The sequence below is a fragment of the Rhinolophus hipposideros genome (assembly GCF_964194185.1).
Source record: "Rhinolophus hipposideros genome assembly, chromosome: 11".
Lineage (NCBI taxonomy): Eukaryota > Metazoa > Chordata > Mammalia > Chiroptera > Rhinolophidae > Rhinolophus > Rhinolophus hipposideros.
In genome coordinates this window covers 73353032-73380436 of record NC_138057.1, presented here as the reverse complement: position 1 = coordinate 73380436, position 27405 = coordinate 73353032, and the positions used below count along the sequence as shown (strand labels likewise).

Sequence of the window (27405 nt, the reverse complement as noted above, 5' to 3'; positions counted from 1 at the left end):
AGGTCAGTCTGACTGCAAATCCTGCCAGGCAGGCCAGCGGCCAGACCTCCCTCTCAGTGGTCACTGGAGAAGGTGCTAGACCTGCTGGAAATCTGCCCCCACTTCCATTCGTGCATCAGAGAGAGGTGGACTGGTGTTCCGCCACTTTCCCAGGACTCCCAGCCCAATGTCCAGGCAGGGCTTTGACCCCTGGCGGATCTGGGGTTGCTCCCACCCCACCAAGGAAGTATCTGTGGAGAGACTCCGAGTGAAAATTCCTGGGTTCTGGATCCCTGGCATATAAGCACTGACCTTGCACCGTGACTGCCAGTCTATCACTGCAAGTGGAGGCTGTGACTGCAGGCACTAGGTCACACTGTGAAACTCACGACGCTGCCATGTGACTCCGCGTACCCCTCAGGTCAAGAGAAGGGGCATGGGGCCCAGGTCCTGGAGCTTGGGAGTGGTGGAGCGGGGACTGGGGCCTGTCCTGTTTCCTCCCCAGCCAATGCGCCTCCTTCCAGGCCATGAGCCCCTCTCGCCCTCTCGGGCTCACTCACAGGTGATTGAAAGTGCCCACATGCTTTGAAAAATAAAAAGGGCCCAGCCAATCGATGGTCAGTAAACAGTCCTTTTCCTAAAACTACTTGGCAACACTGACATGAAAGGACAGGGCGTTCTCCGAGTCCCTGTGCCACACAGTGAGGATAAGCTGGGCTTAGAGTCCAGACAGACCTGGACAGAGCCACCCACTGCTCTGAGTGCCCGGGGGCTGACCAGCCACACACCTGGGACCAAAATCCTGGTACCTGCCCAGCACCCAGGTGGGGCTGGGAGTGGGTGTGTGCCGCCTCCCAGGTCAGCCTGTGGTCACTGCCTCCCTGGTTCCCTCCCACAGAGGCTGGAGCTGGGCAGGAGTGACAGGAGCCGTGGGATGCCGATGGCCTTGAAGCTCGCTCACCCCTACAACAAGCTCTGGAGCCTGGGTCAGGACGACATGGCCATCTGCAGCAAGCCCCTGGCCACCTCTCCCGAGAAGCCCTCAGCCCTGCTCGGGAACTCCCCGGCCCTTCCCTGTCGGCTCCACAACCGGGACAGCACCCTAAATCCCAGCGACAAGGAGGTGGCCCCCACCCCCACTCCAGGCACCATCACCATTCCCCGGCCCCAGGGCAGGAAGACTCCGGAGCTGGGCATCGTGCCCCCACCTCCCACCGCCCGCCCGGCCAAGCTCCAGGCTGCTGGTGCCGCCCTTGGTGACTTCTCATCAGAATGGCTACCGGCCGAGCAGGAAACACACGCTGCCCCGTTCCCCAGCGCCGCCTCCCAAGACAGCACCGAACTGCTCCAGCCACTCAGCCTGGGCCCAGGAGCTGCGGCCACTGGCAGTGATGCCCTGCTGGCCCTCCTGGACCCACTTCACACAGCCTGGCCGGGCAGTACCCTTCCCCCAGGCCCTACAGCCCCAAATGTAGCCCCCTCATTTACCCCCCAGTTCAGCTTTCCCCCTGTGGGGACCCCCACCCCATTTCCACAGCCATCACTCAATCCGTTTGTCCCATCTATGCCAGCAGCACTGCCTGCCATGTCCCTGGTCTCCACACCAGCCGGGCCTTTTGGGGCCCCTCCTGCTTCCCTGGGGCCAGCTTTTGCCCCCAGCCTCCTGCTGTCCAATTCTGGCTTCTGTGCCCCACACAGATCTCAGCCCAACCTGTCTGCCCTCTCCATGCCCAACCTCTTTGGCCAGATGCCCATGGGAGCTCACACCAGCCCCCTGCAGCCACTGGGCCCCCCAGCTGTCGCCCCTTCAAGGATCCGAACGTTGCCCCTGGTCCGCTCCAGTGCCAGGGCTGCCGAGGCCAAGCAAGGCCTGGTCCTGAGGCCTGGAGACGCCCCCCTCCCAACGTCCAGGCCCTGCCAGGGCCTGGAGCCAGCACTGAAGCCCTCTGCTACTCAAGAGGCCAGAGACCCCTTTGAAGATTTGCTACGGAAAACCAAGCAAGATGTGAGCCCAGCCCCAGCCCCAGCCCCGGGCTCAGTGGAGCAGCTCAGGAAGCAGTGGGAGACCTTTGAGTGAGCCAGGCACTGAGGGCTGCGCACCGCCTCGGCTCCAAGCCCTGCTTCCCCTGCCACTGTTGCTGCCCAGGCTCCTGGTGGGAAGGGGTGGGACCCTCTCTGCCACCCTCCCTCCCCTCCATACTGCTCATGTCTGAGGTCTGGCTGCTGGAGAATGGCACCACTTCTGGTCTGGGAATCAACCCAGTTCCGGGGGCCCGTCCCACCCACCCCCTCCACTCCCCAGCATCCATTGGGTTTTGCACTAAAGAGGTCAGCTGGGCCAGCGATCGCCCCAGACCAGCCCTACCCACCTTCCTCCTGGAAACCTCCTCGGGGCCTCTCCTCCGAGCCCTGCCCCCTGTGCTGACTGCAGCACGGCCCTGGACACCCCACCTCGATGGACACAGGTGTCACTGGTACCTTCGGTGTGAACATAAGACACACACAGAGTTTGAAGTAAGGAGCCCCTCCCGGGCTGGAGGACCCACCTGGAGAGGCATTTCCAACCCTCTCTAGCAATACTCCTTCTATGTGAGTCTTCACCCCACCCCCAAACTTCAGCTCTTTCTGGCTGGGAAGGCATTTGGGGGCTGAGGGATCCTTGAGATCCCTCGTGATAGCCAAACCTAGCCCCGCCAGCCCTGCTTGAGTGCTGGGAGTGCCAGCACCTGCGATTTGCAGAGGGAAACACAGCAACAGGTGAGCCTGAGTGCCTCGGAGGCTGGGGTCAGGCCGTTGTCTGGGCTCTCCTGGTCTCCCGTGTTTCTGTCAAATGGGGTTCAGCCTCTTGTTGCGTGGGATGGATGGGACAGAGCTAAGCAGCAGGCACCCAGGTTCCAACTGGGAGGCCAGCTTCACGCCACAGACTGACTCAGGAGTTCCAGCTGCCTGGGCCCCTGGGTCAGGAAGGCACAGGGCTCTGAGCCCCTTCTCCAGGCCCCGAGGGGCGGACCGGTTCCACTTCTTGCAGCCTGGAGGCAGGAGGAGGGCTAGGAGCTACCCCTCCCTGCCCCCCTGGCCTGTGATTATCTTACCACCGCGAAGAAATTCCTGAGGCTGTCACCAAAGCTAAATTGAAATGTTTTGTTACTGTTTCTTTTATCTTTCTTTTCCCTTTTTCTTTATTGATTTGATGAATCTTGAAATTGACTACTTTCAATAAACCAAGTTGAAATATGGCCCAACCATTTAAGAAAACAACCATCTGAGACATGCAGGAAATTGTGAGCATTTTGACCTGATTTCTCATTTCCTATTTGTGAGTGGTCACAGTCTCAGAGGTGCTGATGGGGCAAGGGGGTCCCTGGAGGTCCCCAGAACCCCAGGGAGCCTTCTCAGTGTCTGAGGGGCTGGGAGGCCACCCCGTGTCGGGGTCAGTGAGATCTGGAGGGCTGACTCTGAGGTTCGCTCTGACATGGGGTGTGACACGGGGTGTGACACGCTGCTGGCCCAGCACACAGCCCCTCCTGAGTCAGTCCTGGCCCCTCGGGCATGTCTCCCCTCTAAATCTCAGAACTGTTCTCTGGCTGTTTGGGAGAGGTGCGGGGAGGCGCGTCACGTCTGGGCCATGTGGGTCCTTCCAGGACATTCAGGTGTTTCCATACAGATTGCAGTTCTACCCATCCTGGACAGACTCCTGAACTCACAGGGGATGGGACAGCCCAGCTGGTGGGCAGGGTCAGTCCAGGGGTACTGGGTGGCTGCAGGGAAGCGGGGCCCACCTCGTGGTCTCCCTGCTGTGCTGGGGGCAGGTGGCACTGCGGTCTCCTCTTGCCAGACTGAATCAGCAAACACAAAGATGAATTTTATGTGTGCGTTCAATAAATTCTTCTTGGGGAGAAGGCTGGTATCCCTGTGTCCTTGAGGAAGCTCTCGGGGGCGGGGCCTCAGCCATCTTCAGCACCCCCTTCTGTAGAGGAGCCGGGCTTAGAGCGGCAGGGTAGGAATTGACCCTTGACCCTCTCCCAAGCCTGTTTCCATTTGGGCCTTGGCCTCCTCCCTGCCCAGGCAGCATGGGGATGGGCTGGTCGCAGGCCTGCTGGGTCCATGGAGCAGGGCCACAGGTCACCAATGGTGTGGAGGGTACCCAGGCTCCAAGAAGGAACAAGTTCAAGGGGACCCCTGAAGTGAACTCCACAGATCTCTCATCAGCGAGGGCAGAGCCTCAGAACCTGCACTTCTGTTGAAGGCTGTGTCGGGGAGATCTGGACCAACCACCCGGAGTGAGCGTTAAGCACACCTACCCTCTGGCCTTGTCCCCCCTCCCCAGGCTGCCCTTGAAAATGACAGGTGCCCGAGAAGCAAGAGACAACATGGGGCTCCCCCAAAAAGAGTGGCCCAGCTTTTATATGTTGAGGTTAAACATAAAGTTCCTTAAGGAGTGTGCAAGAAAAAAGGTTGGCCACACCGGTGAACCGATTGCAGAGCCGGCTGTGGCTGAGCTGTGGGACCAGAGCTTTCCTCCCGCACGTTCCCGCAGTCATGGAGAAAGCTGGGGGGATGGTGGTCCCACCTCCTACAAGGTAAGGACCAATCAATCCCCTTAACCTGGTACCCAGGGCCCTTCCTGTCCCAGCCTCTGCTTACTGTCCCACCCCATCTCAGACCCCCCATCACCACATGGCCCACCCCACATGTGACTCTGTACCTACAGGAGCTGGGTAAAGTCAACCTCCAATCTAAGAGTGTAAAGGGAAAACATAAAAATAAAGAGGCCTCCTGGCCTTGGCAAGTTAGCACCGGAGGCACTGGCCTGGGAAACAGGAAGGATGAAAAGGCACATCTCCAGGTCAGGGACAAAGGGATTGTGTAGCTCTGAGGAGGCCAGGCGCTTGGGCAGGTGCCCCCCTGGGGTCAGAGATGCCAGTGCGATGGCATCACCTGGGAAGAGGCTGGAAGCAAAGCGGCAAGTTCTCCCCACATCGGTGTGTCTGCAGGACCAGCGTTCTCAGCACAACTCAGGGCCTCCTGCGAGTCCTTCCCAGGAATCCTCCCAACTGCCATTTAGAGGCAACTGGTCTGCCGGTGACAGCGTGGCCTTAGAGAGGACTCGCTGGCCGGCATCAGAGCTGGGGAACCAAGGGTGGGGGGGAGGGAAGGGTTGCTCCTTCATTCTCATCGCCCCCCAAAGAGGCCCCTTTCCTCACTCTTTCCCTCAACTCAGGCCAGGGGAGGGAGACAACTGTTCCTGACACATAAAAGGACAACGCAGACAGCCCTTCACAGCAGACCGGGGTTTAACGACTTCGCATTCTTTCCTGCGGATCCTCACCACAGCCTTGTGAGGTAGGCAGGGGCTGCTTTCCCCTCTACAGCTGCCAGACCCTAAGGAGGGAGGGGCTGCATGGAGCCCGGACCCCCACACAGCCCATCCACTGCTCCTCGTGTCTGCCCTGGCCGTGGTTTGTTCCCAGGTGGGCTCTGGCACAAGGCAGAGACAGATCTGCCTGAAGTAGCATTTGTTGTGGGAACCCAGAGCCCACCTGGCCTCTGGCTATGGCCTCCCCTTGATTTCCCAGCTGCCTCCAGAACAGGGTCAGCTCCCAGAGGTGGGAGAAGATTCGGAGGCTGGGGCCTTGGTCCTTGGGCACGCCCTGCTGAATGTGCAGCCGTGGGTTGCCCCTGCCCTGGAGCTCTGCAGGTTGCTCCACAGCCCGGCCACCCCTCCGATGGCCTGCACCCACACACAGTCATACACAGACGTCCTCGAGCCCCGTCCAGCCCACTCACACCTGTATCTGCAGACCAACAGTCCCCAGGTGCACACGTACCTTGCACACATGCATGCGCACACACACTCCTGAACACACCGTGTGTGCCCACGTGTGCCCCTGCCCTGCACAGCCACACACCTGCTGAGAAAACCGGGCAGGGCCAATGGCGGCGTCCACACCTGGCCAGGCCCCTCTGCTGTCCTGAGTGCTCCCCTTATCCTCAGTCCCACATGGGGCAAAGGCAGGGGCTGCCAGCAAGGGGGACACTTCCCCAGCAGGTATCCTGTGTCCACAGCAGCTCCCCAAGGCCCGGAAGGGGCAGGCCACTTCCCCACAGGCTCCCGGAAGTGGCCTCCTTAGGTCTCCAAGTAGAAGTCATTCATGACCTCGTGGGGCTGGAGCTGGCAGCCAGGGCGGCCTAGATGAGTCTCTCCTCGGGCGGCACTTTGAGAACACTGTCCATCTCCAGCCGTGCCCCGGCCACCTCCTGCTGGCTCGGGCTGTAAGTGCCCTCTGACTGGCGACGCTTTCTGGCTGCCAGGATCCCTGAGAGAAGGCCCAAGAGGAGGAGGAGGAGGCAGGCGCAGGCTGCAGGCACTGCCACCTCCAGCAGTGGGAATGGCAGTGGCAGCGGCAGGCCCTTCTGTAAGAGAGGTGACAAGGGGCCTCAGATGGGGGTGGGAGAAGGAGAGGAGAAAAGGGAACACAATCAGAGCTAGTAACAGGCTTCCTGAGAGGTAGTGAGACACCCAGGCCTGGGGGTATACAAGCAGGTGGCAGGGAGCTACCTGTCAGAGCCACTGCAAGGGGGTTCCTGTATGACAAAGGGGTTCTGCCTAGAAGGAGAGAAAACACACTGTCTGAACACCTAGTGTGAGCTAAGCACAGTGCATGGGACGTCACACAAACCTTGCGATGGTGTGATGAAGTGAGAGTGAGGACACCCTGTCACTTCCAGGAGCACAGGAGTCAGGTTTATTTTGTCCACTGGTGTTTCCCAAAATGCCTAGAGCAGTGCCTGCATATTAGACACTGGATACGTAGGTGAGAAAACAGGCTTTGCCCAGATTCTCCAGACACGTGACTAGGTGGAGGCAAGGCAGGACTGGCACTCCTCCGTCTGCCCCCATTGCCACACCACTATTCTTCAGACTCAGATTCCAGGTGAAGGCCCTTCTGTCACAGGCCAGGCTGGGCCTCAGTGTCCGGCCTTGCCATTTGGCCGCCTCTCCCCACAATAGTCATTCAATCTGAGGCAATGGGGACCTGATCCTTCCCCATCCTGAAGGGTGACCTGGTGTTTTAAAGAGACTGACCTGGCTGGTGATAAGCTCAGAATCCAGCAGGGCCAGCCCCCCACAACCAGGGAGGCTCAGACTAGGCTTGGTTTTGGGGGACCCTCGTCTCTGTCTCTCCAGACTCCCTAGATGCCCCCATCAAAGATTCTACAAGGTTGGGATTCTAAAGTCCCAAATCACAGGATTTCAGAGCCACAGGTATCCATCCCTCTGTCCCAGGAGGCCTCTCAGACCACGGTGACCCACGCCCCAGCAACCAGCCCTGAAGAAGGGTCCCAAGGCTGTAGAGAAAAGTTGGTCCCAGCCCCAAGTGGACATCACCAGCCTCTATCCTGGGCACTTCTGGGGGAGCTATAAAGCCATTTCCTCCCTCCACCCTGGGCGGGAGAGGATGGGTAGGGGAGCCAGAGGCTGTAAAAGTTCAACTTGAAAGGAAACATTCCCCAGAAGCAGAGGGGATTTGCAGGTTTATGACGCAGCTGCCAGAAGCCTGTGGAGATCAAGGCTCCTGCCCAGGCCTCTGCCTGCATCTCCTCCAGCCAGCACCCACTGTGGGCTCACTGCCTGCTGGGCCTGCCTTGCCCTTTGGTGGCGGGGGGTGGGGGGGCAGAGGGAGGTTCAAGCTCAAGCTGCCTGGGGCCCCCTCTTCAGCCGAGCCCCCTGTGGTCAGGGGCTGCTACCTTCATGGTGGCCAAACCCAGTCTGGCTCAGAATCTTGGGCTCCTCTAATCTTCCTCCTCTAGAATCCTGCTTCTGAAACCACTGGAGATTACAGGCTCTTGTGGTCACCAACCTAAATCCCAAAATTTCAAAATCCTGTGGGCCCTGAATCCTGTCTCAGGTTGGACTTGGATGATCCCAACTGTTTCACTGTCAGTCCCCAGAGGGATGGTGGGGGCTCCCAGGCTCTCCCTTAGAGTGAAAATGCCTCAGTGTTGGGGGGCATGGAAAGGACCTGAGTCTCCCTCTCCTGCTGCTGCCCACCCCACCACAGGGTTGGTCCAGGAACAGCTCTACAGGTGCTGTACACACACACCCCCTCCCCGCCAACATCATCTAATAAAGTCCCAAACGGCACCCCCCACCCCCTTGGGCACTACTCACCACCACTTCGCAGAACTGGCCAGAGAACCGTGTGCCGCAGACACATTCATACACCCCACCAGCTGCCCGGCAGGTGCCCCCATTCAAGCAGGGGTTGGCTGCACAGGGGACCTGACACCTGGGAGGCGAGAAGAGGGAGACATAGAGAAAGCTGCTCCCTCCCTCTTGACCCCACCCCCACCCAGCTCTATTTAGCTCCTCAAACCCCATCCACAGGCATCAAAGCTCATGCACCCACTGTCCCCAAGCACTGTCCTCACCTAGCTGGGCCCTGCAGGTGACTGACACTGCATGTGTTCTCCATCACCCGCCACCCTCCTTGGCCCGGCATTCATGACTGAGAATGGCTCACTCCACCAGAAACACGGGAGGGCCTGCCGTGTGAAGGCCCTGACCATGTGAGGGCTGCTGTGGGACGGCTGCTGACTCCATCTGGAGTGGGCCCAGAACCTTCACCGTTACAGTCTCCCAGGTGGGCCTGATTCAGGTGAGCTTCACAAGGGACTCTAAGGAACACCACCAGGCAACTACTTCCCCACAGGGGCCTGCATAACAGAGGATGGTCTTGGAAGCCCCAGAAGGAAAGAGCTGGAGTGACAGGTGAACTGTCTGGCACTGTGAGACAGAACTGTCTTCTGAGTGAGGGCTCAGAAGGTGAGCACCCCATGTCGCCTGCCATGCGCACGCCCCACACTCACTGGGCCCCCTCCCAGGCCTCAGCCCCCACACCCACCTCTGGCCAGCAAAGCCCTCCTGGCAGCTGCAGTTGGCTCCCCGAGGCCCAGCCTCACATGGGCTGCCATTGAGGCAGGTGAGATTCAGGCTGCATTCCTCTGGCAGGACAGGCAACCTGGGGAGAAAGTACAGAGGCTGGACGGGCTAGATGCCTGGGGCCTGGCGCACATGCCTACCTTGTGACAACAGGTCACCTGAGCCTGTGTTGTCATCTGTGGAATTCAGGGCCCACCTCCTGCAGAGCCCGGTACCAGTCATGGAAGCGGTGTGTGAGAGGCACGGGGTGTCACTCTGCTGCTCCAGCCCCATCCCCCCAGAGGTTCAATCTCTAGACCCAGGCTGGGAATCTTTCCCCTGGCTGAGTCCTTGAAGACTCTCCTTGGAACAAAAGCACACACTAAACATAAAATTTGGGCCTGATATTCATTCCTTGGGGGTTAGGCAGGGAAGTCAGGCCTCCACAGACAACCCTCCATAAGCTTGGCTGCAAACGGAGTGGGGCATCAACTCCATACTGAATAGGGGACCATCTCACTCTGCCCACAACCCAGGAGACGAATGGGAGTGAACATCAATGGTGGCGGCTGCGTTTTCTTCCAAGACCAGCTCTGGGTTAACCACCTGCCTTCCCTCCTCTCCGCGCCCCACCCCCCTCAGATGACAGCAATGCTTGTCTGAAATTCAGGTTTACTGGGTGTCCTGTATTCTATCTGGCAAGTCTAGGGGAGCGTGGTTCCCGTTTCACAGATGAGAGCACGGAGACTCAGCGAAGGGAAGCGGCGGGCGCAGAGGCCCAGCGCACGCGCAAGCTCTCCTTCTCGGTCCCGCCCCCGCCCGGGGTGCCCGCCCTCCCGTCCCACCTGCGCCCCGGGTCCCCCACCGACCCCGCGGCCCCGCCACCCGCACCTGCAGCGCGGCCCAGTGAAGCCAGGCCGGCAGCGGCACTCGAAGCGGCCATCGGGGCCCGCGTGGCAGCGGCCGCGGACGCAGGGCGCTGAGCTGCACGGGTCGGCGCGGGCCTCGCAGCGCGGGCCCCCCCAGCCCGGGCCGCAGGCGCAGGCAAAGGAGTCGAAGAGGTCGCGGCAGTCGCCGCCGTGCAGGCAGGGCGAGGGGACACACACGGGTTCGCCCAGGCAGCCGAGGCGCGGGGCCGGCGCTCCGGGCCAGGCCGCGAAGTGCTCTCGGGGGCCGCGGGCCGCGCCGGGCCGCGGGCGCGCCAGGGGCAGCGGGAGGCCGCCGACCGCCACGCGGCCCAGGCAGCCCGTGAAGTTCTCGGCCAGCAGGATGCGGGCGGCGCCCGGGCCTCGCAGGAAGGCCAGGTCGCCGGCCAGGCCTCGGAGCGCCACGGGCGTCGCCGCGCCGTCCATCCACAGCAGCCAGCGTGACGCAGTGGCCGCGGGGCGCTCCATGGCCAGGCGCACGCGGTGCCAGGCGCCGTCGTCCACGCGCGGCCCCGGCGCGGGCAGGACCGCCCCGGGCGGGCCGTGGCCGCTGCGCACGCCGGCCGCCAGCGAGCCGTTGCGGACCGCCAGCCACACGGCGGCAGAGGCGCCCGCGGCCGCGCGCAGCAGCCCGGCCTCCGAGTCGCGCGTGCGGAAGGCCAGTGAGAGGCCGCTGAGCGCGGGCCCTGACGATGCGTTGTGCCCGCTGAATGCGACAGCGGGGCCTTCGCGGAACGTGGCTTCGGCCACACCTGCAGGGAGCGGAAACGTCAGGGATGGCCTACCCGCACCCACCCCACGCCCGCCCCAGCGCGCGGGTGATACCATCCGCCGCCCCACTACCCCTCCTGCGGCCCATCGAGGGGCGGGCACGCGTGGCTGCCTGTTATCTAACCCCGGGAACTGCGCTTCCACCCTCGCCATTCCCTACCCCAGACGGTGCCCTCCGGGCCGCAGACCAGGTAACAATACCCCGCCTTCCCCCGGAAAGATCGGCCCCCTTCCCTCCTCGCGGAGTTGCCTTGTCTCTTCGCTGAGGCTTAATCTTCACTGCTGTAAGTCATCTTTTTAAAATGCAGATTTTTAAGATGTTGATCATGCATTTTAATGAAAATGAAGCGCAGTCAGCTCTTTAAAATGCTAATCATGTCCTTCACCTGCTTAAAACCCTCCCGCGGCACCCCGCTGCCCTAGGGAAAAAGACCTGAGCCGTCTGGCCTGGCCTGGCATTCAAGGCCCCGCAACCTCTCCACCCCAATACCTGTGCTTGTGTTTTAGTTGCTCTTATAAACCTCAGGGCCTTTCCCCCTCCCTGTGCTGGGTCAGTCTTATTTGCTCTGGAAAACCTAGCGAATGCTCTCTTCCTCCAGAAAGCCTGTCCCTCCGGATGCAGTGGCCCAGCCACATCCACTAGGAGCTTTGAGGAGAGGGGTGGGATCTAACCCAGCTTGGGAGTCCAGCACCCAGCATGTGAGCTGTCCAGGGCACACACTCACAGACAAAGCCATCAGGGACCTCCTCACAGGTGGCAGGCAGGAGGCAGGGCTGGCCAGGACACCACAGCTGCTGGGCACACGTGGGCCCCGTGAAGTTGGTAGGGCAGGTGCAGTGGAAGTCATTCCAAGTGACCAGGCAAGTCCCACCATTGAGACAGGGGTCAGGCTGCAGGAGAATCAGGATAGGGATTGGCTCAGGCCTGGGGTAGCGTCCACCCACCATGACTATCATTTCATTGGTTCTTAATTGAACCCCTATAGACAGACTACATCCTCACAAACAGTAAGGAAGTGACTATCACTGTGTCTCCCTGAAAATAAGACCTGGCCGGACCATCAGCTCTAATGCGTCTTTTGGAGCAAAAATTAGTATAAGAAACGGTCTTATTTCACTTTAATATAAGACCGAGTCTTTAATATAATATTATATAATATAATAATATAATACTGGGTCTTATATTAATTTTTGCTCCAAAAGACACATTAGAGCTGATTGTCTGGCTAGGTCTTATTTTCAGGCAAAAACGTCATCTCCGTTTTACAGATGAAGAAACTGAGGCCCAGAGAGAAGCCACTTGCCTGAGTCACTCAGCCAATAGATAGAGGAGCCAGAGTTCCCACCCAGGCTATTCCAATTCCAGGGCCAGTACTTTGTTTGTGAGTCAAGGGGGTCCCTGTTCCCCAAGCAGTTCCTGCATAAAGGCTTAGACAGCACTTGCCTGGGTCACGGTGTCTGTCTCAGACAAGCACTGGGAGAGAGGCATGGGGACCACCTGAGGGCAAGTGGAGCTGGGCCAGAGAGATAAATATGAATCCAGCACTGTTACTCTAAGACTGGGACCTTGGGCAGGCTGCTTTCCTCACCAGTAGAAAGACATGCTAACCCCGGAGATGCAGGCTACCCACTCTTCTTCCAGAGCACTCACACTGCACATGTCCTCAGAGACACAGCCCATGGTGAGGTTCCAGGACTGCCTGCTGCCCAGCTCACTGGGCTGGCTCGAGTTCCCCAGTGACGGTGGGAAGAAGGGGAGGTGGAGGTCATTGAGTCGCAGGTCCTGGAGGCAGCCTCGGAAGGGCCCACCCCAGGGGTGGGCGTCAGCAGGGAGGAGCCTCCCACCCACGTGCACCTGCTGCTCTGAGCCCAGCAGCTGGTCAGGCCCAAAGCTGAGTGTCACCAGGTGGCGGAGCCCGTCATCCCAGCGCCCAGGAAGCACCAGAGCAGGACGGCCCAGCACCTCCGCCCAGATCTGGCCCTCGCTCAGGAAGACTGTCAGGCCAACCACTGAGTCGTTGGCAAGCTGGAGCAGCAGGCCAGCAGGTTCCCGAGTGCGGAGCAGGAAGGACACAGTGAGGTTGGGGCCTGGCAGCTGGTGGAGCAGGAAGGAGGCAGAGCTCAGTGTGCCCCCCAAGCCGAAGGTGGCAGCAGGAACCTCTGCAGAGAGAGAGGGAGCCAGGCATGAGGCCTGGGGCTGGCGGGGAGGCACAGCCTCTGCCATGGCGCCCCCCTGCCTTGCTCCTCACCATAAGCACATGTGGGACCACTATAGGGCCGGGGGCACTCGCAATGGAAGTGAGTCCACAGGTCCACGCAGACCCCTCCGTGGGCACAAGGCGGAGGCTGGCACTGTTCACGGCGCTCACAGTCAAGAAGGACATTGTCCCCAAGATCCTCAGGTAGCAGGAGGTGCCCATCCACACGTACGTCCTGGAGGCAGCCTGCAAAGGCTACGCCACCCAGCTGGACAGAGCAGAATCCAGCAGGCGTCGGAGCCATGGAAGCTGTAGGACCTGGGGCCACAGGACTGGAGGCCACGCAGAACGTGGCAGGGCAACCCTCATGCCAGAGCCGCAGCTCCAGGACCCCTAGGCGAAGCGTCACCTCCACTCGGTGCCAGTGGCCATCATTTAGGGCCAGGTCTGGCAGCCTCAGGACAAGTACAGTGTCGCCGTGGCTCCAGAATGTGGCCTGAAGTGTGGTCGCCACCAATGCCAGCTCCAAGCTGACATGGGTATCAGTGCGAGTAGCCAAGGTACCAGCAGGTACTGTAGTGCGAAATCCCAGTGCCAGACCCAGGGAACCACCAGCAGATACTGATGCCCGCACAGGGTTCCCAGCCATCATGGAGAAGGTGGTATTCTGGCCACAAAAAGATCCATGGGTACCAGGTGGGCAGCGGCAGACATAACTGTGGACTCCAGACTCAAAGGTGGGGATGCAGGTGGCAGCCAGTGGACAAGTGTGGCCCTGGCAGCCGGTGAGCTGCACGGAACAGTCATGCCCACCCCAGGACTCCAGGCACCAGCAGATGTAGCCCGCCACAGTGTCATCACACGTCCCACCGTGGAGGCATGGCTCCGACAGGCATTCATCCACATCTTCCTGACATGTCAGGCCTTTGGGAGAGACAAGGCCAAGGCTCAGCACCCAAGGCTGGAACCACAGTCTCGATCCAGAGCGTGCATGCCTCTTGGGACGGGGACCTCATTACCTGTCAACCAAACCAATTCCCAATTCCCAAAGGATTTCTCATGGTCCTCTGATGTCTCCGGAGGCTGGAATCCAATACACCCCTTTCTCTTTCATGTCTGGTGAGTCTCTATGCCCTGTGGATTCAATCCCCTAAATACTCTGCAATCCATCCTTTCTCCTACCTCACCTCATCTGCCTCACCAGCTCTCTGGGCCACAGTCCAGCATCCTCCAGTTTGTCTGACTTCAGAACCTCATCTACCATCCATCTCCACTAGCAGCCGGAGATCTACTTCTAAAGGATCACCTGGGCAGATTCCTCTGCTGCTTAAGGTCCAATCACTCACCCTGGAATGCGAGATCCCTCATAGGCTAGGCTCTACCAGGTACTCAGTCTCAGCCTTGCTTCCTACAAACCTTCTACTGCTTGTTCTTCTAAGCTTTTCCTGGAAAGACCTGCCTCTGGGGCTTTGCTCATACGGTTCCCTCTGCTTGGAATGCCTCATCCTCAACTACCCTGCCTTTCAAACTCCTAGTCATCCTACAAAGGCCAAACGCAACGGGCCAGTCCCCTAGGAATCTTTCCCTGACTCCTCACCACAAGCTACCGTGTCACTCCCAACTCCTTGCCCACTCCCAGGCACAGCACCCCAGAACCCTGTGTTGAAAGTACCTGTTTACTCAGCTGAGATCTCTTCCAGGGGCCAGACTACGTCCTTGGTACCCAGCAAGGGCCTAGCATGGCTTTTATGGACAGCGTGATGAAACGGAGAGGCAAGTGAAGGCGCGTGTGCACATCTGTGTTTCTCCAAGTAGCCCCCAGGCTCTAATCCCTCAGGCACCCTGCCCGAGGCTGTGAAGGGGCCACCTCATCCTCCCCTCCAGGAGCTCCCACACCAGCTGCTCTGGCCCCAGCTCTTGTCAAGAGGCCACAGCCCCACCTCAGCTCAGCTAGAGCCTCCACTAAACAAGTAAGACTAGCCCTGCCCTGCATCCCAACTGGAGGAACCTGGGCCCAAAGAAGCCACAGGATTTGAATCCTGGCCCCAGAGGGCCCACAAACAGCAGTCTCCTTCTGAGGATAGCTAGCTCCCCCGCCAAAGCCACAGTTCTCCATACCTGCCAGGAGCCACATGCCCCTTAGGAAGGTCCACAGAGCCCGCGGCCCCATTGCATTTCCCCACAGGCTGAGAGAGGGGGAAATGCAGAGCTCCCTGCCCAGCGTCCTCCTTCACAGCCAGCTCAGGAATGCCAGGCACTGGCCTCCCTCACGCCCAGCACGACCCAAAGGGAGGACGGGGGTGGACAGTGGCAAGGAGCCCAACCCCGTAGCCAGGGTTCCCCTCCTCATCTCTGACCTTAGAAGTCTTACCTCCCCCTCCTGCTTACACACTGGGGAACTTCTCTAAAGCCTCCATGGCCTCATCTGTAAGATGGGCACTTAAACCCTTATCTCCTGGGGCTGTGGTAAGAATGCTCTTCAGAGGCAGGGCGTGCTTGGTGGGCCCACTGTGTGCCAGGAGCCTGTGGGGCAGGACTCGGGAACTGTGGCCCACAGGGGCAGACAGATGGACTTTCAGGGCCCCCAAGGGAGTTGGCCGCCCAAGAGTGCAGAGAGTGAGCTCCAGTGTCTTTGGGGGGGTGAGAGTGAAAGGGACGGTGGTGCTCACCATTTTCTTTCCCTGGGCGGGGGAGCTGTCTGAGCCCAGGCACCCTGCCAGGGAGAGGAGGCAGTGTGCCTGAGCAGGAATGCGGGCTGTGTGGGGGAAGTGTCACAGGCATTCCAGGGGAGGCAGGGACACCGAGTGAGTGTGTGAGGAGCCCCTTGGGTTCACCAGCATCTGCGTGGAGGGATGTCTATGTGTCTGTGCGTCTGCTCTCCCCAAGGCTTTCTGCACCCTCAACTCCTGCCCAACAGCCCCAGTTCCCCAAAGGTCAAGCTCATCCTTCTCCAGACACTGCATGCCTCCAGCTATCCATAATACGCCCCTCCTTTTACATCCTCCGTCCTGGCCAAACTGCCTCTATGCTCCTGCAGGCCCCTCGGCCTCTGCCCAGCCCTTTGATGTCAGGTGTCTCGGGCTCTCATTGCCCATTGCTCCACATTGTCCCAGACAACCTCGAGCACCCACAGCCACAGCTGCCAGGACTACACTCCTCGCCCTCCATCTCTGCCTCCAGCCCAGGCGCCCTCCTGGGCCCCAGACCCCAGACCAACCAGCCTCCACCCAGGTTCCTCTCTGGGGTGCTCCACAGACTTGGAGCTACTGTGGACATCGTCCTCCACCCAACGTCATCCAGGACAGAAACTCAGCCGGCAGCCCTGACCCCCCCATTCACGCCTGGGTAACCCTCAGGACCTGTTGGCTGTCCCTCCTAAATCTCTCTCAACCTAATTGGTTCCCTCCATTGCCACCTCCAAAGCCCAGGTCCCAGCTCGGTCCCTCTTAGCTATGACCTGGGCCACTGCACTCACCTCTTCCCTAATGTCCTTGCCCCTCATCAATCCTGCCTCCACGTATCAGCCAGAGGAAACTTCGCACCCCAGGCCCACCAACTCCGACCTTGTCCTGCCCCAGTGCCCACCCCATCCCCAAGCACCTGTGTAGCCACTCGGACAGTGACATTGAAAGCCATTGGGCAGGTCCTGGCAGCGGCCTCCACTGAGGCATGGCCCTGAGGCACACTCGTCCACGTCCACGCTGCAGTCGTCCCCTGCAAAAGGCCCAGCTCTGGTTCCCACCTGTGCCCTCAGAGCCAAGAAAGGCCCATTTTACAGCTAGGGAGGCTGAGACCCAATGAGAGGAGCTTGAACCCAGCCCAGCATGCCTCGGTGCATTTGGACACTGGCGGACCTGCTATCCTGGAAGCGGGCAGAGAACTCACCCTCAAAGCCCGGCGGGCAGCGGCACAGGAACCCCGCAGCACGGCGGAAGCTGAAGGCGCCGGGGAAGGCGGCCTGGACGCCCCCATAGAGGGCCGGGTCGGAGCGCTGCAGACACTGGCCCCCGTGCTGGCAGGGTCCTGCCGCACACTCGTCATCGTCCACCTCGCACTGATCGCCGCTGTAGCCTGGGGGACACACACGTGGGCATCAGGCCACCCAGGGTCACAGGGCCGTACCCCTCCCCTGCCGCCAGGCAAGCCCTGGACCAGGCTGGGACACCAGTTCAGAATATAGTCCCGCATATTCTGAGGGAGGGACACATACAGGGGACTAGGAATGACCATGGCAGGCGTCATCAGCTCAGCATCATCTTACTATTATTAGCAACCACTTTGCACGTGCCAGGCCATGTGACAAGGCTTCGTGAGCTTCACACCTTGACCCGCCTCACAACAACCCTGGGGGCGGGTGCTATGGTTAACCCTATTTTGCAGATCAGGAAACAGGCTCAGAGACGTTGCAGTCACAGGCACACACTCCGCTTGGCCCACTAAGGGCGCGTGCGCACAGCTGCACCCCGAGCGGGCCGCCCCGGCCGCGCCCACCCCGCCAGCCCGGCCGGCACACGCACGCACGCACGCACGCACGCACGCACGCACGCACGCACGCACCTGGCCAGCAGAGGCAGCGGAAGCTCCGGAGGCCCTCCAGGCAGGACGCGTTGTGCGCGCAGGGCGCCGACGCGCACTCCAGCACCTCCTGCTCGCAGTGCACGCCCTCGTAGCCCGTGTCCGCGCAGTCGCACCGGAACCTGGAGCGAGCCGCGCGCTCAGCTGCAGCCCCTCAGCCTCCACCGCGTCGCCCACCCACCCCGCAGCCTCTCCACCTTTGGGCACCGGGCTGCCTGCTCACCCGTTGACCAGGTCGTGGCACACGCCCCCATGCGCGCACGGCTGACTGTGGCACTCGTCCAGGTCCAGCTGGCAGCTGGCGCCTCCGTAGCCCGCGGTGCACACGCAGCGGTAGGAGCCCACCCCGTCCAGGCACGAGCCCCCGTGCAGGCAGGGCGACGAGGCGCACTCGTCAACCTCCGCCTCGCAGGTCAAGCCTGGACAGGGTGGAAAACAGAGACAGCGTCACCCAGGCCGACTCAAACCTGCTCCTGTTACAAGGGGTGGAAGGTGAGGATGCAGAGAGAACCCCTTGGTCCACTCATCCAGAGCAGGTTTCTCGCACCAGCAGTGTACGCGGTAGAAACAGGACAGACATCCTGCCGCTTGGGCTCACAGCCTTCTAAGCCGGGAAATGGGCATAGGTCAATGTTGACTAGATGGGGACCGCTTTCTAACTTGATAAACTCAACAGTGAGAAAATACTGGATCCTGTGGAAACAAGAGCCAGGATCTTGGCCTGGGAAATTAGGAGTCAGGGAAGGCTTCTTGGAAGAAGAGCCTTTTGAAGGACGAGGTCATTCACTAGACTAGGAAGGGAGCTGTGTGAGCAGTTGGATTCCAGAGGCCGTTGGCAAAGACCTGACTGGGGCCAGGCGTGATGCCCTAGGGCAGGGTGCAGGGAGTGCAGGGAACTAGGGGGAGCGTGGAGGAGGCGAGGCAGGGGTGGGAGGTGACGGGCCCTTGGGGGCAGGTAACACAATCTGGGCTTACCCGAAAAGTTTTAAGCAGCTGAGGTACACAGTTCTATCTGCATTATAGGAAGCTCAACCTGCTGGCTTTGAAGAAGGTGTAAGGATGGACCCCGGAGAGGGACATATACCGGCAGGAGATGCGGGAGTAAGGTAAGCAACTCCTGGCTTTTCCTGCATTGTCTTGCTTTTAAAACTTACAGTCCAAGTCCCGGGAACCCTGTCAGTCTTGGCGACACCCAGATGATTGGGTGGTCCTCAGGGGAGGTGGCTGTGCAGATGAAGGGAGATTGAGAATCTCAGTGTGGAAATGTACTGCTGCGTTCATCATGGAGCCACCATGTGATTGTAGACTCCGGTGGCCCTGCCCCTGCCCCCTAAGTGGGATTGGTCGTGGAGGGCCAGGAGCCCAACTGGCTCCAGCTGGAACCTTACCCCCTCCCCGGCTCAGTGAGCACAAAACACAGCCCCTCCTTCCTGTGACCCCCCACTCTTCCCGCCCCAGCCCCACTCCGACCCTCTGTGCCAGGGGGAGCCAGGCCCAGGCTGCCTGGAATCCCAACCTCCCCCGCCTGGCTGGGAACGGAAGGAGGAGGAGAGAAATGAGTCATGCCCCCACTCACATCTACAACTCATCCAGAAAGTGTTACCCAAAGTGTCTGAGCACCACACATCCGGGTGCACACACACCTGCTGGCACTCACACACATACCGTACGTTTAGCACAGATGCGTCAGTGAGCACAGACACCTGCAAATACTGGCAGTCACATAGGCCCGTTACGTGACCCCACTCGCACATACACAACTAACATATCCAGACACAGAGACTCTCAAATGACGAGAAAGACCCATGGAACCCATTTCCAGAGTTCATTTTCATCTGTGTGTTAAGATCCATCTCTTCACTGTAAGCCCCCACCCCCAGTCGACACCTCAGACTGCCCTCTGCCCTCAGAGCGTTGTATGAATTCAGGGTTGAAGTAGAACCCGGAGTGTCTATACCACAGGCCCCCAACTGCGCCAGACCTAGACTCCTCCCAGGCTGTCCCCAGCTTGCCCTCCTTCCCAGGCGGTCACTCCGATGCTCTGGCCTTGGAGCATGGATGGGAGTAGGACACGGCCATCCTCTGGAGGAGGGAACTTGCGTTTCCTCAGTGCCAGCACTTGTATATACATTGTCTTCCATGCCCCACTGGAGAAGCAGGGGTGTGTGTCTACAATACAGTTTGAACAAGACCACCAGTTGTGTGCTACAGCTTTGAGGGCTACACGGAAGGGAGGGGATCCACGTCACAACCTGAACCATCCCAGGGGGCTCACACCCTAGAACGGTCAGATGAACCGACTGTCTACCACATAGCCCAACACAAGTCTGGAGTGAGTAGATGCTAGAAATACTGTCTGGGAGTGTCCTCATTAAAGCCAAAGCAGGCATGTCTGCACTGCATTCCCATCAGGGATGCCTGAGGGGTGTCTCCACCCCTAGCAGCAAGCAGAACTCTAGCAGGGACTGAAGTAACGTATCTAGTGCCTGTTACGCGCCAGGCACCACACCAGTTCTTGCACGTCCATGCCCTCACCCAGAGTTGCCAGGTCAGCCCGAGAAGCATCAACTCAGTAGCCAGACCCAGGGTGGCTGTACCCTAGAGCTGCCAGGATGCTCGGAGGACAGGTGTGTGTGTGTGTGTGTCTGTACTGAAGTCAAAGCTGTGACTTCAGTGACTTCACACTCCGAGCCACTGATGGAATCACCATTACGGACCTCCCCCAGGGGCACCCGGGGCCATTACCTGCATAGCCGAGGGGGCAGTGGCACTCGTAGCGATCAGCCAGGTTGCGGCAGGTAGCTCCGTGGTGGCAGGGCCGAGATGCACATTCGTCGATGTCCAGCTCACAGCGCGGGCCCTGGAACCCAGGCACGCAATAGCAGCGGAAGTCGTTGGGATCTGGACCCTGGGGCACACACAGAGCGCCGTGGTGGCAGGGCTGGGTGGCACAGCCCTGAGGCTCCGTGGGCCCACATGTGTAGCCACCACTCTCCGTAGCCTGGCACTCGGTTCCTGGAGTGCAAGGGTCTGAAGCACAGGCCCGCGGTATCGCCGAAGGTACGGATCCTGCAGAGAGAGCACACTGGCTGGGCAGGGGGTCCTGGGACACTCCCCGCCCCACACTGGCCCTTCCCAGGCCCGGGAGCCAGAAAGCAGCAGGGGTCTGTATGTCCTCAGCAGAACAGAGAGAAGGCCAGGGGCTCTGGGTCCCAACAGGCTACACACATCTGCACCCGGAACAGGGAACAGTTTCAGGAGCACCTCCATAGCATTGAAACAGGACTTGGGCTGCCTGGCTCCAGCACAGGATTATCAAGCGGACCCTCACCCTGTGAGCTCTGTGCTCCACTGTCTCAGAGCCCTTTGAGGCAGGCTCCGTCATGCCCATTTTACAAGAGGCAGATGGAGGCTCAGGACAGAACGTGAGGGCTTGCCTGAGGCCACACAAATAAGTGCTGGGACAGCCTTCCAGGTGTGTCCACTCGTTTCACCTCCACTGGGTCTCCTCTGGGTCTCTCGCCTGTGGCCCACTCCCTCTCAGAAGACCCAGGATGAGGGCTCCTCCCACTGCCCCCTCCACTGCTCCTGCTGGGGGTCTGGTAACTCCATCCATGCGTGAAATTGGAGATGGAAGACTTCAAAGGCCCCTGTCCCCCCCTCCTCCCACCCCGCCTGGCTGGCCTGGGAACTTCTCCAGGATACCTGGCCCTCACTGGACCCCCGTCAGCAATTGTCTGAGCAGCCGGCCTAGCCAAGATCACAGGGTACAGGGCAGGTATTGAGACCTGCTGACAACACCTGACTGCGTTGCTGTGCTGCCTGCGCCCTCTGTTAGAGGGTCACCTCCTGATCTGGAAGCCAAGCCACAGGGCCAGCCTCACCCCTTCCTCGCTCCCAGCCTGTCTATGTAAAGCTGGGGTGAGAACTCAGGCTTTGAAGTAAAACAGCCCTGGATTCAGATACCAGCCAATTACCAGCTCTGAGACCTTGGGCAAGTGGTTTCTCCTACTGAGCTCCATTTCCCAGTCTGCAAAGGGGGACGATACTAGTTGGCGCCTCCCAGGATGTGTCAGGATGCAGAGCCTCAGCGACTGCAGTGAAGGGCCCTCTGGTAGGAACTCAGTAAGTGATGGGGGAGGAGGAGCTGCCCATGAGCACGAGGCGCCCCTTCCCCATCAGGGTGTCATCCAGACACTAACCAGGCCCTGCACCTCCCCTCCCCCACCCTGGTGAAGACCCCCAGATAAGGCTCTGCGGCTTTTCAGACGTCATCCACATTCCACTCAGCAGGGCTGTCCACTGGCTGACCCCCACGCTTCCCAACCAGGGCCAAGCAGGATAGGGGACAGAGTGATGGAGATACTGATCAGTGGACCAGGGGGAGAACCCGGCAGGCAGTCCCCCCACACCCCCGAGCCCCCAGAGCACCCGGTACAGCTCAACACAGCTCACTCACTCCCAGACCCGGCGGCCCTAGTGCCCACCCAGGGTCAGGCATGTGGCAGGGGGCCAAAGAGTCTGAAACACTGTCAGGCCAAGATGACCTTTGAGGGCTCTGGGGGCCACAGACCCTCTCTGCCCACTATTCCCCTCCCCAGCTCGGGACATCCATCCTTAGCCCCTCCTCCAAGCCTGGTCATTGGGGTGAGACCAGGGGCCCCCTGGGCCTCTCTGAGGAGCTTATGGGCAGCCCGCCCTTCCCCCCCCCACTCTGAGCCTCCGTGGCTGATCAATTTAGAGCCAGGTCCCCTAGGCTTAGATGTTCTGATGGGGGTGGGAAGATGGTCTGATGGGGGTGGGAGTAAATGGAGCTCCCTCGAGAAAGGACACAGGTATGGGGACCGGACAGACCAGGCTTGTATCTGAGATGCAAACGATGTGGGGTGTTGCGAGGAGCCACCCAGGTGACATGAGTGAAGCCCTGAAACCCCTTGGGCCCTCAGGGAGGACTCTGGCCATTGTGATCAGGGTCCATCAACACAGCCCTGCTCAGGAGGAGGAGCGCAGTAATCAGAGCTCCCACGTGAAGGGTCCTGGCTGCTGGGTCTTGTGCCAACAGGCCCTTCTTTTAATCTCAACAAGGCACCACCCCTCATCTGTGTGGCCCAAGGGACCCCACCCCAATCTGGAGCTTTGCCCCCTTCCCCATTTAGAGACCTATTTCAGAGCAAATGGGACCAGGCTAGGGAGACAGCTCCTGGGGGGTGTGGGGAAGGTGCTTTATTTCTGGGAGCAGGTGGACCGTGACCCCAAATGTTGGAGTCCCAGGAGCCAGTCCAGCACTGGGAGGAAGGGGTTCCTCCAGTCAGAACCAGGCAGAGAGGGAGGGAGCTGCCTGTCCCGGGGGGCATGCAATAGCACCCAAGCCTGCATGTGTGGGACAACCATCTCTCTCACGTAAACCCAATCTTCATATTTACCTGAGGAAGTACTATTATTCTTGTTTTACAGTTGAGGAAAGGGAGGCTCAGAGATGAAGCACAGGCCATGAGGGGTTGGAATCCAAACCCAGGTCTGGCTGCTGCAGAGCGACCCAGGGCAGGGGCCTGTATTAAGAATACCCACTCCTGGACCCCCATCACCTCCAGATCGAGAGGGTCAGAACTGCTGGGCCTGGGGCCCAAGAATCTGCATTGCAACATGCTTCCTGGGGATTCCTTTGCGCACTGAGACTTGGGAACCGCTGACCCAGGGTTCTGTCTCCCAGGAATGAGCCCAGGAGGCCAGGGCAGTCCAGGGCTGAGAGGGTGGCAGGCAGAGGAGGGGCTGTTCCCTTGGCCAGGCTGGAGGGGCGTGGCCTGTTGCCAGGGTGACGAGGGGCCTGTGCTTATCTTTACAAATCCTTCCTGACCTCTCAGGCTGCCTGGGATGACCTGGCAGGGGAGGGATTAACTGACATCCGCCCCTCTCCTCGCCTCGGACCTGCTGCCCTGTCCTGGGAAGGCCCAGAACACTCCTGGAAGGGAAGCTTCTCCATGGGAAGGACAGGGTTACAATGACATCAACCATTCCCTGAGTGCGTACTACGTGCTGCACTCTCCATCTTGCATCCATGAGTCCATTACTGTATTGATTCACACTGAAAGAGGTGGGTGCTGTTAAAAAAAAACTTCTGTTTTTCTAGCTCAGAATGGTCATAGACTTGCCCAGGATCATCCCTCAAAAAGCTAAGAATCAGATCGTCTCCAGACATCTGAGAGATCCACATGTCCCCGGGCCTGTGAAATTTCCACTTGGCAAACTCTAAATTGCCGCCCGTGGACTGTCATTCCAGCCCAGCCTCACCCAGGCAAGAGTCTCTCTCCAAAGGCTTGCACAAGAGTAAGAATGGAGGTTCCAGCATCAGCCTGGGCAGAGCAATCTTTCCTGTCTGTGCAGAATCCAGCTGTTCACAATCCCACTGGGCATCAGGCCTCACTCTGTGCTTAGTAACTCCTACTTTCTGGGCACTTCAAACGGGCCTAGTGATAACTGCCAACAACTGATGGGAAGCGTTTACTGAGGATATGTTTCGGGAAGCTTCTGGTCTTGACAAGACAAGAAAGACTATTTCTAAGAAGCAACCCAAGATCTCCTACGATGTGTTTGTTGGCTCCTGACATAAAGAAAAAGCACTGTTCATCTAATATCATTTGACCCTAAGGCTTGGGCTGAGTAACAGTCTAGGACAACACAATAGAGCCACCAGGAAAGGCTCCATTATTCTAACAAGACAGGAAAGTGTGGAACACTCTTACAAATGTTTACCCGTTGAGATCAAAAGGCATAATTTTGATAACAGTAATCACAACAGTAGTTGTCACGGATTCACAGCCTACCTGGCACCTCCCAGGGTTCCCAAACCGTGGTCTCAAAGCAGGGGTGGGGGGCAAGGAGGCACTTCCTGGAGTGAGGTTAAGGGAGCAGGTGGGGCTCCAGCCTGGCCGTCCAGCAGGCCACTTCTAACTGCATCATTTGTAACTATTAGTGGGCTTCCAGCTTCTGTCTGAAATTTCCTTTGGAACTGGGGATTCCATGTCAAAGCTAAGTTGGAGAACCACTGCATTTTCTCATCACATCTGGTGACAATGCTGGGAGTTAGCTGGTTCGTCCCTTTAGACGGAGGCACAGAGAAGTACATAGACGTCTGTGACATGCACGCCCTGCCACCTACCAGCTTTGTGACTCTGGCAAGTTCCTGACCCTCTCTTGGCCTCGTTTCCCTTCTCTGTAAACTGGGTGTATCAGAGCTGACCTCATAGGGCTGTGGTGAGAATTAAATTCGATCGTGTTAGTCCAGTAGCATAGTACCTGCCACGTAGTGGCTGATGGTAATTTTTATTCATTCAACAAATCTTTACTTGGGTACAAACACTGACTGTCCAACAAATCCTGACATTGGGACGTATGTGTGTGTTCCTGTGCTCCCTGCTTCTGTCCTGCAGGCCACCCGCCCCAGCTCTGGTTGGAGGAGGGGCCAGACTTGGAGACTGGCTTGCTGCCCCTTTGTCAGCCAGGCTCCCTGGTGTTCTGGGAGCTGGAAGGGGTAGGAGAGCCCAGCGTGCGGCATTGTACTCTAAGATGCTTAGTCCTCTCCTAGCAACCAGTGGGGCCTTTGTGGCAGAGTGGGCTCAGGATGGAGGGGCCCAGCTCAGGGCCTGGCAGGGTGGGTAGCAAAGCCAGGGGCCCAGGGCCTCCAGAACCCCCATCCCTTCTGGGGTGGAAATTGCTTTTCAAGTGACACAATCCCTGGGCCCTCTCTTCCTGGCAGTCAGGCCTGGGGTACTGGCATCCAGAAATGCTCATGCCTGCAGTGTCCCCACCCCAGCTTTTGGGGATCCCCAGGGAGAGGGGCTCCCTGTACAGAAATCGCAGAGGAAAGGCTGCCTCTGGGAACCCCAGCAGGGCTGTGGGGGGAGGTGTGTACATCAGAGTCCATTCCCTTCTATAACCTCGATCTTTGCTTTCCCTCTGCCTCGAGGTTCATAGGAATGAGCATATGAGTGTCATTGGTGGGTGCCCGCACATGTAGGGTGTGTGTGTAAATGCACGTGTGGTGGGTCTACATGTGCCTGTGGACACCTGTTCATGTGGTGGTGAGTGCCCTTGTGCACGCCACCCAGTGTGCAGACGTGTGTGTGTACAAGTGTGATGTGTGCGTGTGCACATGTGCATGTGTGTGTAGGGGCAGGTGTGCACTGTGTTTGCACGTGTGTGTATGTGTGTGTGTGCACTATAGGACAAGGGACAGACACCAGGTCCATAGACCAGGATTTTATGCCCCTCGGTACAGAGAGCAGAGAGCAGGCCCCAGCTCCTCTCACAAGCCCCAGATTTGCCGGGGAGGCCAGCTCATGAGTCCCCATCCCTCTCTGAGCTTCAGTTCCCTGCACAGCAAACCAAGGACCTCGTCCTCCCCAAGGGCCCTGCAGAGAGGAGGACATAAAGGCTTTGTGAGCCGGGACCCATAAAGTCAGGAGGAAGGAAGAAGGCCCCAGGTAGGGGCCTGGGCGGGCTTGACCCCACACCCTGGGCGCCTGAGGAGCTGGAGGCTCCCGCAGCCTCAGTGGAGCCCAGGCCACTGCCTGCTTGCCTCCTTCCTCAGCAGTGGTGGTGGGGGCGGGGAACTTCCCAGGCCTGGCCATGTAGCTATAGTGACCAAGACAAAGCGTCCCCCAGAACCTGCAGGAAAGAGTCCAGGCCCCAGCACACGTGAAACCACTTGGACAAAAGCAAAAACTCCTTGGCAAATGGGGTCTGGCTTTGGGAACCCCTTTCAGCTTGGCCTGAGAATGCTAGGGAGGGGGCACCAGTTAACACAGTGGTCCTAAGGGCCCAGTCGTTCCTTGAGGAGCCCAGAGCACCTGCAGCCCCCAGTGCAGGCAGGGCTATGGCACCAGTGGGGGGATGTAAGCAGCCACCCGCTCCCCTGGGTCTCCGTCCCCTTCTCCAAGCCAGTCACTGGGCTGGGGTCTGCTGCCCCCACCCCATGGCCCCATGACAGTCCTACCACACCCAGAAAGCTTCAGACACAACTTACACTCACCCGGTACAGTTCATCCTGCCTCACAGCTTTAACACACCCCACCTGTACCCCACAACTCAGCACATGACTTACAACAGACTCCCCAAACTCAGGCCTCACCTCAAAATCAGACTCCCTAGCGCCAACACCCCTCCCAAGACTCCCAGCCCACCCCATTACCCAGGTCACGGCTGGCCCACAAATCCCCTCACAAAGCCCCCTGGCACGCAACAGCCCCCAAGTCCCAGGACACATGTGCCTCCACACAAGTTCCAAGAGCCCACAACAACACACCCCTCTGCACCCCACAACTCCGCCCACAGTCAGGCCGGCACCCACAGGGACAGTCCAGGGCCTGGGGTGTCTGCTTTGGGAGACAGACCATGCCCCAACTCCCCAAGGCTTGTTCCCCAACTCACCAGCCAGGAGGGCAAGGGCCGGAGCCCAGAGCAGCAGCAACAGCAGCAGGAAAGGAGCTGGGAGCCTGGGCTCCCGGGTCCCAGGCCTGGCCAGCGCCATGGCAGCACGCCTGCTCGGAGGCTATGGGAACAGGCGGTCTGGCTGGCTCCGCACCCCCCACTCCCTCCAACCAGCACTAATGCTGTGGACAGAGGCCCAGCCCCTCCCTCCCTCTTCTCCCGCCTCCTCCCCACCCCAGGCTGCTCCACCTCCAGGATTGTAGAGGAGGGGTCTGACCCACCCAGTCTCCCCAAGGCCCGGGGCTCCAGACAGGCGTCGGGCCCCTGTGGGTCTGACCTTGTCTCAGTGCCCACCACTCTCTCCCTCCAGACGACCCCCCCCCCAAGCCCTTCTCCTCCCACCTCTCAGGTTGTGCTGCCTCAGCCTCCTTGGAGAAATGTCTGTTCTGTGGGGCTATTCTTCTCACCGGATGATGCGGCTACTCCCGAGTCCTCAGCCATCCCACCCTACTGGACCACCCCCATCTCCTCCCAGCCTGGGCCTCCCTCCCCAGCCCAGGCCTGAGCACCCAGTCCGTAGCCTCCCAGACCTTCTCTGCCTGCTCAG

The 27405-nt window shown here is 59.5% G+C and overlaps 2 protein-coding genes across 5 annotated transcripts in view; one reads left to right on the top strand and one right to left on the bottom strand.

Moving 5' to 3' along the window:
• Positions 1-3215, top strand: part of DENND1A (DENN domain containing 1A) — a 481754-nt gene extending 478539 nt beyond the window's left edge. For both annotated transcript variants that reach the window (XM_081067070.1, XM_081067071.1), the window contains exon 23: positions 878-3215. In XM_081067070.1, coding sequence (XP_080923196.1) covers positions 878-2056 — 1179 coding nt within the window. In that variant the 3' untranslated portion in view covers positions 2057-3215. The remainder of the gene's footprint in view (positions 1-877) is intronic.
• On the bottom strand, positions 3164-26929 carry CRB2 (crumbs cell polarity complex component 2). Of its 3 annotated transcripts, XR_013994488.1 has the most exons (14): positions 26799-26929; positions 20118-20441; positions 17596-17791; positions 17355-17494; positions 16683-16868; positions 16398-16511; positions 12849-13721; positions 12251-12759; positions 11325-11490; positions 9794-10580; positions 8886-9002; positions 8153-8270; positions 5889-6393; positions 3164-5105 (listed from the first exon to the last, which is right to left on the bottom strand). XR_013994488.1 is itself a non-coding variant. In XM_081067069.1 (13 exons), the coding sequence occupies exons 1-13, from the start codon at positions 26896-26898 to the stop codon at positions 6169-6171; spliced, it is 3651 nt and encodes a 1216-aa protein (XP_080923195.1). In that variant the 5' UTR covers positions 26899-26929; the 3' UTR covers positions 3261-6168. The 3 variants fall into 3 exon arrangements, 2 of the variants coding, with proteins under 2 accessions (XP_080923195.1, XP_080923194.1); XM_081067069.1 differs by having other exon boundaries at positions 3261-6393; positions 12455-12759; XM_081067068.1 differs by having other exon boundaries at positions 3838-6393.
• Positions 26930-27405: the final 476 nt, after the last annotated feature.

Bases quoted from the DNA above. Each gene is read 5' to 3' on its own strand.
- CRB2 (XM_081067068.1), bottom strand. From the start codon at position 26,898: ATGGCGCTGGCCAGGCCTGGGACCCGGGAGCCCAGGCTCCCAGCTCCT. The intron at 11,491-12,250 runs GTGAGTGCTCTG...ATTCTCCTGCAG, and splicing joins TCTCTGAGGACATGTGCAGT to CCTGACCCCTGTCTCAATGG. The intron at 6,394-8,152 runs GTGAGTAGTGCC...CCTCTCTTACAG, and splicing joins GCCAGTTCTGCGAAGTGGTG to AAGGGCCTGCCGCTGCCACT.